This window comes from Cydia pomonella, chromosome 1 (assembly GCF_033807575.1).
Source record: "Cydia pomonella isolate Wapato2018A chromosome 1, ilCydPomo1, whole genome shotgun sequence".
NCBI classification, from domain to species: domain Eukaryota; kingdom Metazoa; phylum Arthropoda; class Insecta; order Lepidoptera; family Tortricidae; genus Cydia; species Cydia pomonella.
The window spans coordinates 8,093,992-8,112,670 of NC_084703.1; the positions used below are offsets into that span (position 1 = coordinate 8,093,992).

General features: G+C 38.3%; 2 protein-coding genes across 4 annotated transcripts in view; one reads left to right on the forward strand and one right to left on the reverse strand.

Annotated features, from left to right (window-relative positions):
* The window catches only part of LOC133528232 (bestrophin-4), an 88,697-nt gene that overhangs the window by 64,933 nt on the left and 5,085 nt on the right, over positions 1-18,679 (forward strand). For both annotated transcript variants that reach the window (XM_061865554.1, XM_061865636.1), the window contains 7 exons: positions 1,461-1,590; positions 3,570-3,808; positions 7,355-7,483; positions 8,705-8,812; positions 11,119-11,274; positions 16,685-16,759; positions 18,252-18,510. In XM_061865554.1, the coding sequence (XP_061721538.1) occupies positions 1,461-1,590; positions 3,570-3,808; positions 7,355-7,483; positions 8,705-8,812; positions 11,119-11,274; positions 16,685-16,759; positions 18,252-18,510 (1,096 nt within the window). The remainder of the gene's footprint in view (positions 1-1,460; positions 1,591-3,569; positions 3,809-7,354; positions 7,484-8,704; positions 8,813-11,118; positions 11,275-16,684; positions 16,760-18,251; positions 18,511-18,679) is intronic.
* On the reverse strand, positions 13,021-16,663 carry LOC133528685 (uncharacterized). 2 transcript variants are annotated; one of them, XM_061866249.1, is made up of 3 exons: positions 16,079-16,663; positions 14,795-15,343; positions 13,021-14,339 (listed from the first exon to the last, which is right to left on the reverse strand). In XM_061866249.1, the coding sequence occupies exons 1-3, from the start codon at positions 16,160-16,162 to the stop codon at positions 14,262-14,264; spliced, it is 711 nt and encodes a 236-aa protein (XP_061722233.1). In that variant the 5' UTR covers positions 16,163-16,663; the 3' UTR covers positions 13,021-14,261. The 2 variants fall into 2 exon arrangements, with proteins under 2 accessions (XP_061722233.1, XP_061722169.1); XM_061866185.1 differs by having other exon boundaries at positions 13,021-15,343; positions 16,079-16,660.

Genomic DNA, 18,679 nt, shown 5'->3' on the forward strand with positions numbered 1-18,679 from the left:
ATTATACTAAGTCACGGCACAGCAATTTGAACTCACTTTCAATTATGCAACTTGCTTAAAATTCGGCTCGCGCGTGTAGATACAATAATCGTCACATGAGTAAGTAAAAAGTTATTTACCGCATTTTTTACCCGACTACGTCGAAAAGTTTGATTCAATTATTAAGACGATATACCAGGTTAAATAGGTATTCACTACGCTGACTGCACCTATTTTAATCAATTTAAATTATAGTAAATTATGAGACACAGCAAGATTACACATCAATTGTTTGTACGAAATTAATATGTTACCATATGTACAGGTGTTTCCCCGCCTAACCAAAACAATTAACTACATATTTCGAGACTATATAGAGATATAAGTAGGTATATTATAATATACTTATAAAACTTGTATTTCTAATATGGTATGATGGAAAATGTTTTTATGTTACTCTCTACAGCTGCACGAATATTGTTAAAGTGTATGTAATATATGAGTATAGGTGTGCATGAAAACTAATACGTAAATGCTTACGCGTGTATTTGTGCTTATAAAACCTATACATTATGCAATATTGAAACATTTTTAGTTTATTTTTATTTGGCTATATACAAAAGTAACATAAAATGCCACGTTTACATTGATCTGTCTGTTGCATCGGATTAGTGGAACAGGGCTACGCTCAAATCCGACATAGACGGATAAGTTATCTAAACGAAAATAACAATCCAAGAGCTCTCTGATTTCATTCCGCCGCACGCAGCATTCAGATCGTTGTACTTAAACGTGCCATAATGCTATAATTACTTTGCGAATGTAATTCTCGGCACTCATTCGTGCTTAGTAAGGTGTTAACGTTAAACTATTTATTTACAACGAACGAATTACGCCACATTGTTTAATACTTTCGTGTTTCTAAATTCATAAAACTGAATAATATGAAATTTTAGTTGACCATAAATTGTTGCACCTAAGCATATTCTTAATTTTTTAACTACTTCTAAATATATATGGTTTTGCAATCAGCCTTAACATTGTTCTATCTGGATAGGTTATGGATTGTTTGTTGGATCATCAGTCATTTTGTTTACATCATCGTCACCAGCCAGATGTCTCTAGTCCATGGGTCCGTCTTGCTTTTTCAAACCCAGATTGGAAAGTAGAACTAATACTGATACATATTTATAATAACATTCGAACGTGGGCAACTCAGTTGATGACACGCTGGTGCTGCCAGCGTAGATCGCTATACATAGAAAACAAAATACTCGTGCCGCTTCATACGAGTCCACTTTTTAGGGTTCCGTAGTCAGAATGGCAAAAAAGCAATCAGTTTCATGATGTCTTTTTGTCTATCTGTATGTCATAGGCTCATATTTATTCATGGCTCTTAGTTTTATACTTAAATTTCAAAAAAAATATTATCACTTGTGATTTCTGGCTAGTGGATGATACAACATATCGTTAAATTCCAGGATGAAACCGGCCGACTGATGAGGAGGAACATCGTTCGATACGCCATCTTAGCGTACGTAATCACACTGCAGAGGGTGTCGCTTAGGGTGAAGCGGCGGTTTCCCACGTGGCAGCACGTTGTAGACTCAGGTAAGTTGTTGTATTTTATGTTCCAATAAGGCAGCAAGTGCTAATAAGACAAGAGAGATTGATCTTCCCTAAAATACAGGGTGCACATTCAACTTCAACATTTATTCAGCAAATAGGCTCCTTCCTTAGAGATGTATAGAGTCTCTAAGAGTCAAAATTCCGTATAATAAAAACATTCATTAGGATAAAAGAAACATACGAGAACCGAATGAGGTGTCTCACTGTAATTGTACTTAAAAATAAAGTTAGCTTAAACGGACCAGTCTCCACGAGTATGACGCGTATCTCAGCCATCGCCTCCCTAAACCTTCATTCGGGAAAGTGGCGACCCGATCAACGACGCCACCGTAAGCAAAGACTTTTAAGCGAGCATGACATGTTCAAGCTAACGGGGTATATTAATATTTAAATAGTAATAACGTGTAGCTGTGAGACACAACATTTTGTGCTTGTATGTTATATAAAAGACAGTATAGCTAAACAAAATTACTATCTTAAATTTACTTAGAGATGTAAAGGTCTCTAAGTGTCAGAATCATTAAAAATATAGGTATGCACAATCAAAATAAACACTAAATAAAAATAAAACTTAGTTAAACAATATAATAAACATACATACACAATTAAACAATATAATAAAGCGAGAACATGATGTTCTCATGTGTCAATTCTACTGGACACTAGCATGCTTAATTCACAATGAACAGAAAACAATATTTATTTAACTGTTATCATCCTATCTAAATTAAGCTACCGGCTTAAAGGCATCTCTATCGTCTATAAAATCATTTACAGTATAGTACGCCTTACTTAACAAGGAGCGCTTAATATGTGACGTAAACTTGGTAAATTCACTATATCAGAGGGGACTTTATTACAAAAACGTGTCCAGTTTCCGACGAAAGACGTACTAACCTTACGGAGGCGGTGGCCGGACACAGCAAGCTTATGTTTATTTCTAGTGTTATAATTATGAATATCACAATTTAGCTTGTATTCGTGGATGTTTTTCCCAACATATATAAGATTTTCAAGTACGTATTGAGATGCAACCGTAAGGATATTTGCTTCTTTGAATTTCTCTCTTAGGGATACTCATATATGGACCGTATAGCTCATTTTTGCAGCACAAAAATAGTCTGAATGTCTACCGCTTTTCCCCACAACAGAATCCCATACGACATAACACTGTGGAAGTAGCTTAAGTATACCAGCCTGGCAGTCTCCACGTTTGTTAGCTGTCTGATTCGCCTCAATGCATAGGCAGCAGAAGTAAGCTTGCCGGCTAGAGTGGCTATATGCGCATGTCACTGCAGTTTTGACTCTAAAGTGACTCCAAGGGAAACCGTTCGATCTCCATATTCCAGCGTATCACCTTTTATTTCAATCTTGCTGTAAAGTAAAGCTGCAGGTAAATTTGATGTACATGGTTTTATTGTCGTTCAAAAGTAAGTCATTTGCCTTAAAACAGTCAACTATGGTGGATAGTGCATTATTAATGTTATCGAAGCTGTTTTCCTTTCTGTCCACTATAAATATAATTATCCTATAATATTTATTAAATAAATAAATATTATAGGACATTATTACACAAATTTACTAAGTCCCACAGTAAGCTCTATAAGTCTTGTGTTGTGGGTTCTTAGACAACGATATATATGACGAGTTATGAATATTTATAAAATACTTAAATACATAGAAAACACCCATGACTCAGGAACAAATAACCGTGTTAATCACACAAATAAATGCCCTTACCAGAATTTGAACCCGGGACCATCGGCTTTATAGGCAGGGTCACTACCCACTAGGCCAGACCGGTCGTCATCACATTCCTTCTCTGGTACTCAGAAAGATAGAGAGATAGTCAGAATATCTCATGCAGTTTAGATAATTATTGAGCTTGACGATAATATAGACGTTTTTAACCTAAGCAGACGTAACATACTATTTTAACATCATATTTTCTTTTTCTTCAGGTCTCATGTTAGAAAGCGAAAGAAAGGTGTTCGAAAAAATGGACGGAAAGAGTCCAATGTCCAAATACTGGATGCCCTTAGTGTGGGCAACTAATATAATAAACAGAGCAAGAAAAGAAGGGCTCATCACCAGTGACCACATAGTCCAAACGTTGTTGGTGGAGCTGTCAGACATCAGGAGGAGGCTCGGGGCCTTGATCGGGTACGACACGGTGTGCGTGCCACTTGTGTATACACAGGTTAGTACTTATGACATCCGACGTAGTTTAAGACAGGGACTGATTTCGGCTACGGTATAACGGTATGTTAGCGGTATAAAATTACGATACCGATACATTATACCGTTTAGGCCGCGCGCCTCCGATATAAAGGTATCACTGCCGTTTTAAAACAGCCAAACTGATAGTATTAAATAAACTCAAAAGGGCTTACGGGCTTACACTTACCTATAGGAACCAAGCTTTAGCCAATAGCTTTATCCAATAGGAACCAAGTTGGCACGAGGGGCGGGCGGCTTGGCAATGACGCCTAAGCTGATAGGGTACCTTTATGAAAGCGGTTAAGGTACCCGAAAAAAATAACGGTACCGTTATTTTACGGTAGTGAAATAAATTTATTCGGCTACCTAAATGGTTCGGATTAAACCGGTATGACGTCATACCGTTATATAAAGGTATCGTTGTTTTTCGGTTATGCAGTCCCTGGTTTAAGACATTGGCATAAAATCTATTATTGTCTGATTTTTTTAATTTATGATTCCTAAGGCTAATTAATACGACAATGGTTGAAAACCTTGACGGTTATGCGCCGTGAAGATATAACTTATGTTCTGCGATGATAGATATTTGTTTCTTAAAACGTAAAACATTCCACATTTACTTCGAATAACGTCAATAATTATATCAGTGGAACGATCTCATATTACTAATAATGTTGAACGAATTTCTTACTGCACGCATTCAGCCAAGTTTAATACAACATTTCAAGGGCATAGTTTAACAGAAAACGTTTTCTGCCCAGTAGTGAAACATACAAGTAATAACGAATATCTGTTTGTAAAAACAAATTATTATGCGCAGTTACAAATACAATACTTTGAATGATCTAAAGATTTATTGATTGTAATAAAGAGGTAAAGGCAAGGATCCCCTAGTTTGTTAACTGAGTTGATCGTGTATTGACGAAAAGTGATCGTTTCGGACACGGCACGTTGCAGAAGATCTCATCTTTTTAAAGTAAGCAACGTTTCCATAAACCTTAAAGATTCCATATACAAGTACCAATCACCTCCGCTAGTCAATTCCGATCTATGCGCAGGTAATCTATAAAGATTATCATCATTATGTGCTTCACTGGGCTGATGTTTCCTTAGCTTTCAGACGATCGACGTCCTCAACATAACACAACACACAGATCACATAACCGTTTAATGATGCGTATATAATGATTCGCGGCTGTAATGTATTGGCATAATAAATAATATAATAAATGGCATAATAAATAATAGTAAATAACCCTTGCGCTTGGAAATTAAAGTCTACAAAAGTTGAATTACATGCAAGTATAGAACGCAACTAACGCAAGTTTCAAAAGTAACTAGATAAAAAAATTATGATCACCCAACACGGTTGCTTGTCGATTTGTAATTTATAATTTATAAGTGCTTGCGTGCGTTGCGTGCTTGACTATGTGAGATCTGAAATATAATTTCAAATATAACAACTAGCGCATGCACGCGCATGGCAAGCTGTTGCATTAAGGATGGTAGGGTTGTAGGCGTTGTAGTAAACCAGCGCTGCGTTACGATTGTTGCGCAATGGAAATGCAACCCTGCTTTGATTAAAGTATGTTAGCACATTAGTTACGATGATATGAAGCGATTATAACCGTGAATTTGCAGTATTTCGTGACGCTCGCAGTTAAAAACATTACGGCATTTTGACTTTTATGTGTGTGGATTACGGTCCTAAATTGTATACATATTTTGGCGTCGTAATCCCGTTCGTTTCCGTAATGTTACGTGGCACGTAAAGTCACGTTTTATGATTTTACTACGAACCACATTGTTAAGTTGCGGTGCTAAAATTGATTGGTTGAAGACCATTTTCCAGTAATACCTTTAAAGTGTTACTGCTTATGAACGGTTTGTTGTGTTTGCCTAACATTGTCCACACTGTTAACTGACATTGCAAATATATAAGATCCACGTATGGTTTGTTATGAATGTTTTCAATGTTTTTATTTATTTATTCGTATGGCATTTACAGAGTCGCTTAATTATGAATTATAATACAATATCTAAGTTCTTCACCCATTGGGCAGCGTTTGCATTAGGTGAGTGAAGATCTAGGGCCTCTCCAACAAATTTCCGTATCGGGCAATTATGTATAATGTGGTGTATAGTCTGCACTGGGGCCCCGCAGTCGCACGCTGGTGAGTCTCGCCAACCACACTTAAACAAGTAGTCCGCACAGCGTCCATGTTCGGAGCGGAGTCTGTTTAATTGGCACCATTCCTTCCTAGATGCTGAAAAGCCATACGGCTTTTTGGTAGGGTCGTAGGTATTTAGGCTGGGCTTTGGCAGGTTGGATTTCCACTCATCTTTCCAAGCGTCTTGTATATTGAATCCGCCTTGCGTCAGGTTTTGAGCGGTTTGATAGGGCGGGTGTCGAGACTTCAGACGATGCTGTGGAGGATTAAGGAATTCCTGGCGGATCGGCAGGTTCGGGTCGCTGTGAATTTTGTTCGCTTCTTTTACCAGTGCCAGCTGTCGTCTAAGATGAGGTGGAGGGATGTGGCTTAGGGCTGGGAGCCATTGTATGGGTGTGGATTTGACCGTACCTGATATACATCTCATAGTATTACGCAGTTGCACATCAACTTTCTCTGTGTGAGCACTATTGAGCCAGACTGGTGCGCAGTATTCGCCAGCAGAATAGACTAAGTTTTCAATGTAATACTAGGTAATACTAGAGACTAATAAATATTCAAGACGAACAACATCGCATTCCTCACGGCCCTTTTTACAATTTTTGTGTCAGTAACTGTAGTCAGACAAGTCCAATTTATGGTATAAGATGATATTAATTAGCAGTACGTTGGCAAATTTCATACGCAAATAACAAAATAATATTTAATGTCATCTACTACATTGACCATTCTCACGGCGATGTTCGAGTTTGAAGGCAAGGCAGTAGAAGTGGCGGGGTATAGAAAATGACATATTGTTCATATTTGGAGCAGCCAATGCTGAACGATGATGAAGACTGAACCTCACCTTACAGAAAACCATTTGGTGTCGCTCAGTAATGTTGAGCCAGTTTCTATGACCAATATCACTGATTAAACAATTAATTGGCGAGGGACTTGATTGTCTGACCAAATTTTATGTATTCTCAATTTGTTCCAATTCTTACAAGCTTCATATAATACGAGTACGACTCGATAATCAATCTAATAAGATTCTAAGTTCATTTAAATGTATCTATTATGAGCCAGGTACTCGTAGGTAATGAAGTGATCAAGCTCCTTATTACTTACATGAAACGTTCATAATGCACTCATGTCAAATCGATAATCCCATTACGTATAAAAATGTAAAAGATTGAAATGGGATACAACTAATGCCATCTTTGACCGCCAAAGACTGACGCGCGCGGCTACAGCCCATTATCAACCTTCGTGCATTCTGACAAGGTTCACGATGACGCGCCGCACACGACAGGTGTACGTTCAAAGGTTTAAATATTGGTTACTTAGTATGACAATTATAATATGTGTGACAGGTGGTGACGCTGGCGCTGTACACGTATTTCGTGGCGGCGCTGATGGGCCGGCAGCTAGTGCCGCCGGCGCACGGGAGCACCTCGCAGTACCACCCCGACGTGTACTTCCCGCTCTTCACGGCGCTACAGGTACTATAAGTACCCACAGTTTTCTAGTCATTAAGTCGAAACTTGAGTTCTTATAGAAACCCGAGCTTTAGTAAAGACTTGAGTATTTTACAGAGAACTCTTGATTTATGTATTACGGTCGAGAATTGATTGATTCTTTAGCAATTTGCGGTTCAAGTAAATTTGGTTGTACATACTTATTTATGTTAAGAGCTGTCCAATGTAAAATGAACCGGAAACTTCTAAAGAGTCAATTTCCTCGACCGTGCAAAAGTTTCCTAAAACATTAAAATAATTCTACGGATTACACTCAAGTATTTTTAGTCACTCGCGTGACATGTTTCGGAGAGCTTAGGTCTCTTTTCTCAAGCAGTAACAGTGCGAGCAGCGTTCACGACGGCCGTGAATCGCGTACTGCTCCGCGCCGCGTCGCACGCTGCGCGCGCGTTGGAGAACCGGTTGGGGGAGATCTTGCGCTGTCGTAGTAGGCGGGCATAGTGGTGTGGTGTTTGGGTTTGGATCACCTAACACTTGTAGCGACAAACAGCACGAACTCACTATGTCCACCATACTGTCACCACACTCACTGGCTTTCTGCTTAAGGATCACAGGCTTCCATGCTGGCGGCACAGCCCAGCCGCTGTCTCGATTGAAATTAGGGCACCGCCCAATCTCGATCGCTTCACGTATTTTACGTGGTACGTAACATTTTACTCGTACCAGTAATCTCGCCTTGTCAAATCGAAGATAGTGCGACTTGCCTGTATCCAGGGCGGGCGTGCTCTGCCACTGCGGATTTGCTGCAGTCCATCTTCTTCACATTCCGTATGTGGTCTAGGAGTCTACGTGAGTGTAATCCGTAAAATTATTTTAATGTTATTATGTCTCCCGACAGTTTAAATCCGATTTCCTAAAACATGTATGCAATTCATGGGTTCGGTGCACATCATTCAATAATGCCTATTTAAACCTACAAAATTATCGATGAAGTCTTTATCCGAAGGCTCGAGTCCTTTTAAATTGCGCTTTTTTAAAATACTCGATAAACTTAAGTCTCAGAAGTTTTAAAGCGCTGAGTCGCGTTCTTCTTTAGACTCAAAATACTTGAGAACCTAATACCAACACTGACCTAAATATAGAAAATCACGTAATCGCGCAGCTTGTTAACTGAATATTTTTGTTTATTACCACTTTATTTTAATTACTTTGAATTGAGTAAATGCTTATTGTTTAATTTTACAGTTTTGTTTTTACGTGGGATGGCTGAAAGTGGCCGAGGTCCTCATAAATCCGTTTGGCGAAGACGACGACGATATTGAACTCAATTGGTTGATAGACAGACACATAAAGGTAAACATAAAATATATAAAAAGGTGATCGCGTCCAAACACCATGTTCCCTTGGCGTGTAAACTCTTGTATTTACGGTGTTTTTGGTATTGCAATAAACATGCAGCAGCGACGGAATTCAGGGTGCTTTTGTTATCACTGACCAAACTCTGAGGGGTGAATATGTAGGCCATACTGAATAACTTTTACTATGGGGTCAACCCCGAAATCGCGAAAATGTTTTTTGCTGTCTCATACATTTTGGTGAAATCAGAGTCGATGTTTTCTAGAGAACAACTGGGTTTCTTATCGATATCAGGGTTGGCCCATAATAGTATAAGTTGTTCAGTATAACCTATATTTTCACCCCTCAGTGTTTGGTCAGTGATAACAAAAACGCCCTGTATATGTAGACGAAGCTCTCAGTACATTTTTGATTTCGGGAAACCGACCATATGACTAATATGAGTACACGTATATATAAAGTTATCCTTTCTCCATAAACAAACCCCGCTCGCAGCTGTATATTACCCAATAACACACCATTACCCGCTATTCAAAAAAAGTTGTGATTGGTCAATAAAAGTTTTGATTGCCTAAAATAAAATTCTATAATGACAAACCTCTTGTGCGGCATAACAATATGTGACTGCGGCCGGCAAATCGTCCCACTTTGTCGCTTGTCATAAAGACGAGATTTGCTTGTATCTTTATACGAATAACTTGACAAGAGACAAGACTTATGGCAAGAGATAAAGTGGGACGTTTTGCCAGCCGCAGTCACATATGTATTTGATGTTATTAACATGGGCTCTAGTGAGACTAATTCTAGTCCGTTGACATGCAGACTGCACAGTATTAGTAACTAAACCGCATATATATCAGTCGGACAATATAACCCCATCAAAAACATTACGTGTAAAAATATGCAAGTCTCGCAACGCAGTTCTTCTAAAACCTTCTAACCCTAACCCTAACCCTACCAAGACAAATTTGCGCGTTTACTCGTACCGCAAAAAAGTTTGAGTTTGTCGTGTCACCTCGTTTTGAGAGCACTCCCCCTGACTGCCACAGCCGGTATCGGAATCCTTGGCGTCGACATCTCGAGTGAAGCCTACAACTTTATAAGGCGCAGGTGCGCCCACACATGGAATACTGTGTACGGAAACTAGTGCGGAAAAGTAGCACCATATGTATAGTACATATGGTGCTACTTTCCCGGACGCGTGCGTGAGCACTTTTCGTGCGTATGTCGAAACTTTAAATACCCATGTGTACACGTGCAAATAGGCAATTCGCAACGAGTGGTGATAAATTAATACACGACCGAAGGGAGTGTTTTAAATCGACACGAGTTCCTATTTTCTGCACTTGTACCGTAAATAACTATTTTTTGACTGAATGAAGAAGAATCTATTTCTCATAAATGTAATTTATAGCGTTGTTGTAAAACGGTCATTATATTTAAATCCAATAAACAATTGAAAACTATGACATATTAAATATCAATGACATTTGGAATATCTATCGTCCGAGATAGTACTTGCGTTTAGTAGTAAATGTATAAACTCATACTAAATACTAATAATAATTAATACGTAAACAGGCCCTAAGGCAAGTTTACACTTTCGTAGGAGCCTTTTCAGATAGGTACAAATAAATCAACACCTCTGGAGTTGCAGGCGTCCATAGGCTACGGTGACTGCTTACCATCAGGCGGGCCGTATGCTTGTTTGCCATCGATGTGGTATAAAAAAAAAAACATTGCTTATCTCCAAAGTGGAGTTAATTCGAATACCTTCTTTGAGAAAGTTACTTAATTAAAGCTCAGGAATGCACCCCTTAAAATTAAGGGACTTAAAAAAAACCCGGTGTAGAATGTTACTGAGAATATATCTATATTATGCCGTATATATCACACAAAATTCAGGTTTCTAGCTTTAGTCAGCACAAAATTACAGGAGATTAAATACGGCCTGAATGGCTTCGAGAAAATGATGGTACGACTTGCCTCTTTGTTTGGTCGATGTAGGGGCACTGCCATGCGCCCAGATGCAACCATCACAAGTGGTTGGATTGCGATTGGCCTAGCTAGAAGCTCGTTACGTAGGGTTTTTGTTTGCCTTTAGTTAATCATCGATATACACACTCAATCGTCTTGTCACATCCTTCTTCAGTACTTAAATTAATCTAGTTTTTGAGCTCATATAGACCGTGAAAGAACTTGCAGGCGAATTTCGTTAGATTGGGGTATTTGATCGATTAAATAATGTAACGCAACTCACACTGGTATCGTAACAACACATCTAGAAATACATTTTATTTCAGGCAGCCTACATGATAGTAGACGAAATGCACGAAGAGCACCCGGAACTGTTAAAGGACCAGTACTGGGAGGAGGTGGTTCCCAAGGACCTGCCCTACACGGTGGCTTCCGAACACTACCGCCGCCACGAGCCGCCCTGCTCCGCGGACCACTATAAGGTAAACATACATACATACAACGCCAAATAGTTTTATTTTTCGAAGAATTACACCTACATGACATACCTATAGTATATTATCAGCTGTATATAGATGAAGCTCTTGGTACATTTTTGACTTCGGAAAATGACACATCATTGAAAGTAATCCATTCTCCATAAATATGCCTCGCCCGCAGATTTGAATATTACGCAACACACATTTTTTTCTGCTATTAATAAAAGTTGTGATCTGTCTTTCTCAAAAAGATAAAATTTTACATTTCGTCAGGTGACAAAGAAAACTCACTAATTACTAAAAAATAATTAAACATCAACCATATTTTTGTAGAAATATGGTTCATTATGGCTATGAACTTGTGGTGGTAATTAGTGAGTTTTGGTAGTCACCTTGCAAGTTGTCAGCGCGCACCGCGCATTACAACTGAGTCGCTCGCGGCACAATTCCTATTTTTGAGCTGTAGTCAAGACTTTTATAGTTATTCTAGTTCGTTTAATATTACAAAGATTGACTGATTGTATAAAGTAGATTTATATCCCTTCCGTGCGAGTTTATCTACCGGGTAGCTCTCTTCACGCACAACAACTTGGGTACGTTCCGTCAACGTGGCGAACCCAGCCCGCGAGATGCCCAGCAACAAGCTCGTCCACCTCCTCGTCACCCCCGCACACAAACTGCGAAAATCCGAAAGGTCGTCGGCCCGTCAGTGTACAACAGACTGCCGGACGAAATAAAAAAGGATGCAGCTTCTGGTGGCCTTTACGCTAAGATTACACAAGTGGCTTCTTATACATTACACATTTTATTCCATAGACGAGTTCCTCGAGCTCTCTAACATATAAATATTATTTATTATATAGTCACCTCTATAAAGCATAGATACTTAAATTAAATGTACCAATTGAAATGTGTTGAATGTGTAACATTCAAATTTAATATGTACTTAATGATATGAAAACCACCATGCCATGTAACTTGGCGTTATAAATAAAGTATTTGTAGTTTGATAGCTTGCGTAGATGGTGATGGAGTGAGTTAGGTGGTCGCACCGTCCAAATTGTGTTTTATTGGCTTACATTTGCTTTGCATCTGGTCCTTACTAGTACTCAGACTATTTTCACATTGTCGTATTCGTTATCAGATACGTACAATACAGAAGTACTTTATTGCCTTTATTTATTAGATAAACTTGCAGAAATAAAAAGACTTGATGCCATAGGGCATTCTCTAGCAGCTGTCATTCTCTAAGGGTCATTCGATATCCGATATCTGATCGTACAATTTGAAAGAGCCCTTTAGGTGATACGAGGAGGAACGGCTAAGATTATGATTATGTTGCTGACCAGTATTAGTAGCTGTTATTAGTAGCTATTAGAATCTTCCTATAGGCAATTGAGTTAAGGCAAGGATTAATTGCTTGCATAAGAGGTAAACTCTCAGAAAAATCCTGGTCCGAGTTTGACAACATAATAAGTAGATAGCGATTGTAGTTACTGAATTGACAAATGCCATCTTTTGACGACCAGGGTTACCGCATACTGTGCGGAACCGTACAGTGCCATCTACATTAGCAATCAAATATGAAGCACGTACTTTTCTTAGACTTTATTCATATTTTACAATCAGTGAATCCAGCGCATTCATCATTCTTTTATTATCGGAGTTAAATCTCCCTAGCCATTTGGTCTGTGGATTGGTCTCTTCAAAGTCAAAAGGGACGTGTAGCTTTACAATTATGAAAGAAAGTCAAATAAAAAAATGTAGATTTATTTGCACAGACGTCATCGATTTTGCAGACATTAGTTGTTCCATTTACTAATTACATAGGTATTGTGTTATGGTTAACATAAAATCTATCGATTGTTAATGTTAGCTTTTAATGTAAAAGCAAACTCAACACTTTAATAGATTGTACCTATACGTTCTGATTACTCCTTCTTTGAATTACATTATAATTTGCTACGCGTCAAATTATACGAATTAAAATTCAAAATATAGGTCCTAGTCAGGTTTAAGATGGTCAAAACATACTTAAAATCTCAAAATGTAAGAGAACAATTCAATATTATTAGGGGGACCAGGGTTTGCATTATTATTATTATTTTAACTTGATAATACCTAAAATGTTGATTGTAACACGTCCAAACCGTGAAATAACCGTATGCTATGGACAAAAATGTAGTAACTTTTTTCAGAATGTCGAATTTATAAAAAAAAAAGTGAAATAACTCTTACCCTTAATCGTGAAGTGAAATAATCTTACTTTTCTGGGGTAACTGTTTTTTTTAATGGCTGCTCATTGTAGGGTTCTGTAAGTACCCATCCGTTACATTAGACAGTTTGCGAGCTATTAGTTAACATTATGTACATAACAAGTAGATGGGAGTATCTTTGCCGCACATTAAAGTGTTTTTACTAAGAAGAGTAATCTTTTACGAATTGCTTTTTTCTATGTTTAAGCGAGATAGGGTAAGCTTTTTGAAATACCAATCCAACGACAACCCCACATAGGGTTGAAACGTAATTTTCCTTACAATCTTTTTCTACTTTTGTTATTTTACTAATCTGTCAGCGTGTGTGATTTATATACCCATAGCAAATTAAAATTATGAAACCTTAAAAACGCATTTTATCATTATGTTAAACAATTATATCAAACCTAATATGTTGTAAAAATGTTAAGAACTAAATAGCAGTATAATTAATGTAAAGAGACAAAACCTCTTAATTGGAACAACAAAACTCGACTAATCCTTAAATTATTTAAGCAATATATTATAGCAATAATAAACAATAAGTATCATACTTTTAATATATTTTGTTTTACCGGACTTACATTACCCGGCATTTTTTTTTGTATCCCATGGATACTTGTTATGAAGTTATATAGAAAACAGCAATAAGAATAAAACTAGACTATAATACATCAAATACACACATGTCTTGTCACATGAATGAAATAACAACAATAAAAAAATAGCAAAATTCTAGTGATACAGCACATAAAATTTCGATTCTACAGCGTTTTGAGCGGTACTGACTGATCCCGACCTGAAGTGCACTATCTGTGAGACAAATTTAAGAAATCCTTGTTAATACTGGGTCCAGTCTCCCCCAGATAAAGGGCATAAGGGAAAAACAATGATAAGACATTGACAGTCTATTTTGCGGCATTAAGAGATACGTAATTGAATTTCAACAATAAAAAAAATATATTATGTAGGTACATGAGACCTACTATAACGTCAACAATATTTAAATAAAAATGAGGGAGTATTTAAGTTTAAGATTCTTCATGAATACTGTTTCCTTATACTAGTATCAGGTTCCACCGCAGCACTATAGATTGCATTCGCGGAGCCTGTGTTTGACCGTATGCGCCGTTGTCTATCTTTAGTGCTGGTGCTGCAGTAGCTTCGCTGTCTGAACTCCGACTGTTATCTGATTTTGGTTTTGGCATTAAGGATCTGGCATCGAGCTCTTTCGCAATGGAACTGTGGAGTCTAAAGTATTTCCTCACCTGGTGTTTCAAGTTTCTTCTCGCTGATGACTGGACGCTTTTATCGCTTATATTATTCGTTGGTTTAATATTTGATATTGCTTTAGAGCGTAGAATAGTATTTTTAATAATTTCTATTTCACTGCCATTGGCAAAAGACTTTAGAGGCAGATATGTGTTAATTAATTCATTTTTTTTCTCCATGTTCAATATGTTCTCTCCGGTAGCCGTTGTATTGCTTAACGTCAAGGACGGCTTCACTGAATTAAATATATCATGGAATGTAACAGTGTTATTGTTACCTTCCTGTCCCGCAACTGAGAACAAATCATTTTCCAAAATTGAATCACGCAACTTGTATCGAGGTCTCTTAGATTTTTTGATTATTTTTACTAGTGATCTTTCTTTGACTTTGTTTAATAGTCTATCTCCAAGAGAATCTGATCTCTTTACATTGTTAACCACAGGTTCGAGGATTTTCTCTTTTTCATTGGACACACTGACCTCCATGACGGTGACAGTGCTGGAGTTAGATTCTGGGACGGAGGCAACTGGCCGATCGTTAGCGTGCTATAAACAAAATGATGCATTAAAAAGAGAAATGTTTTAAAAAAGCGATCTAGAGGATGTCGGGCTATGCTCAATGTAAGGTTCCTTAATTGCCTGTGTGTCGCAATATACATATTGACTAGATACTGTGGATACATTTTAAGCAAAAAGGAGTATGGTATTCATAGCACATATGTCCTTTTACAAAGGAATTACTTTTTGCGAGAAGTCATAAACGGCTTAACCGAAAAAGTTAGTTTTTAAGCTTTACTTCCATCATGTCGGCGTGATTGATAAGTAGACATAAGCCAATTTGCAGTTTTCGAGTAATAACGGTCACTGAGCTAAGCCGCCGCATGGACAGACAGACGGACATGTTGAAACTATGATAGCCGATTATTATTTATTATTTATTTTTTATTGGTGAGGTTGGGATTAAATTTGGTTAGATTAAAGTTAGAGCTCTTCATTCTAGACGGAATAAATAGGAAATTTTAATGTATCCCAAAAAATGGATCTAAGTTGTTTTTCGCTGGGTTTCGAAAATACCATATGTTTCCGTAATTCAGAGGAAGATTTTGTAGGTATGTCCTACGGTGAAATTGTGCACATGTTGCATAGAAAAGGGAACTATTTATCCACCCAATTTTTATCGAAAACGGACGATAACCCACAAGGGTTCCTAGTTGGCTATGGAACTAAGTTAACCTTGAGGTTTTGAAAACTGTGCAGTTTAGATAAATATATTATACTTACTCTCTGTTTGATTCTTTTCATAGGAAATGTTAATCCACTAGCGAACAAAATGAAAAACATAAGTAACACTGTTCGAGCACTCATTGTAGATATTTGGATTATGGACTAACGTGCTCTCGATCCCACGGCTCGAGACTAATGCATTGATTGAACTGCGCCATTAATACATATAGCCTGATCTATTTACAAATAAATAAGAGTTTTCACAAACGTCATTGTTGTTTCTTTTGTTTGCACGCCGATATGTTTTAAAAATAATATGCTGTTCACCTTTGTTTCGTTTGTCACCTAATCTGATCTATTGTTGTATGTATTTTAAAACATAAATGTGTGAATGCATCAGTGGGACTGTTCATTAGATTACAAATCGTTTAGAGTGTAGTCTGTCCTGGCAAGTGAATGTGGATAAGGTCTCATTTAGACAGCGTGCGAACTCGTATGCGAGTTTAGTTTACAATGCGGACTATTTTGGAATATCCTGTTAATGAACTCTACAGAGCATACAATAGTACCAGAAAGCGAATTCGAAATTATGTTTTTTTTTCTCTTTCTCAACGTAAGTACTCTTCTAAGACCTTAGTGAAATTAGTTATGTACTTGTTTCAGGTGAAGGCTGAAGACGCCGTGTACGCCAACGTGCAGGCCCCAAGAAAAAGCCACGATGAGACTTACGCTGATTACGTAAGTGAACAAATGTATTTCTTATTTTTATGAGTTACTTGTACCTTTTGTCGTAGCCTACAACTAAATTGTGGGGAAAAAACCTACATATAATAAAAAAAAATACAAAAATAGTAAACCGACTTCAAAAAGTCCATAGCACGCACGTGTGGAATTGAGACTGAGTTATTTCCAAACCCTTTCATTTCAAAATATAAAACGATTCAAGGACCGTTTCAGGGTTTTTTAACTCTTGGGCTTGGCACCGATTTCAAATGTATCAGTTAGTAACGCATATAAGTAGTTAAAAAAAGGATAATAACTATTTCATTTTATCCCTGTTGAAACTGGTTTACTTACTTTTTTATGTAAAAAGTGTTTATTTTTCGATATTTAGTTTTAAGGCAATGTTAAAAGCTTATAAGTGACGCGTGACGCATGAATGAAAAACATAACCTTGGAGGATTTAACAACCGGAGTCGCCTTTAAGAGCTTACCCCTTCTGTCGAAAGTCTCGGCTAATGGTCATATGTATTGTATGGACTGACGTTTATATGACATGGCTATCTGTGCGTTACCCCTGCAAAAATCGACAGACTGTTTTGTACAGAAAATTACAGACAATGCGTCTCCAGTTTCTAAGCCCTCCAAGTGTTTAACACTAAATTCATTAACTTTAATAAATTATCAGGATTTTCCTCGAGTCCGTCTGGAAAATCATTCCTGCCACTACTCTAAATCTAGCCTCCGCCCCGCCACTGACGCAATCCCTCAACCCTCCGATCACTCAGTCTCACAGCACATCCACCCCTGATCACTGAACGCCTCGACCCTGAACCACCTAACCTTCAACCACCATTCTCCGACCCTTCAACTCCTAAACCTAACCCCCAATCCCTCAACTTCTAACCCCCGACCGCTCCACTCCTAACCCCGATCCCTGAACTCCCAACCCCTCAGTCTTCGACCCATTAACTCACCGCCCCCTCAACCTCCTTCCACCTCGCCAACCTCCCAAACGCTGCCTCGTCAAGCCCCAACCCATCAACCCCTAACCTCATTTTCAATACTGCATACATCAAAAATCATAATACACCCAATTATAAGAGGGAACTTCCACATATCAGTAAGTAGCCTTATCACAAGTTTGACACTAATTCGCTAGCGTAACTTACTTTCTACTCGCTCGTACTAGCATCCTATTAGTGCGAGCGTGATATATAGAAAGTAAGTTACGAACACGTCAGCGAATATATATAGAGTCAAACTCGTGGTAATGCTACGGTTGCACTTCATCAAATTAGTAGTTTCCGAGAGGAAATGCTTGAGTTGCTTAAGAATACAGTCAAATCACAATAAACGTGGCTTTAAAAATTGAGGAGTTCACTCAATTTCTCATGGATCCCATCATCTGATCAGAACCAAAATTAATATACCACCTTGGAAGTAACTCCTTTCAAACAAAAGAGAATTACTCAAATCGGACCACACAAATAAATGGAAAACATTACAGGAAAGCGTGGACACACCGTTAGTGGAACGAAGAAAGAATTGGTTCCAGCGTCAGATCTCGCGCATGGGGTCGGTGAGGTCCGCGTCCACAGCGTACTCGTCGGGCGGACTGTTCGGCCGCAACCGGCACAACTCCGTGGTATACTCAAGCCCCGAGGCCGGCCAGCCCGTGCCCGCGCCGCCGCACAAGATGTCGCTTTACGAGAGGCTCGTCGGCAGGAAGAGCGGCCGCGGACAACATCGACAGAACTCTAGACATGGTTAGTCGAGTTACATGCCGCCTTAAATGCGGCGTTAGATTAGCTTAGGCGTTAGTTTTCGGTGTGTAAATCGGAAAAAAATACCTACTAGTACTTCGTGACTTCAGCAACACGAAGTATACATAGCTGTCTCGGAGCTGCTTTACTATTGAGTATTTAATTTAAATTG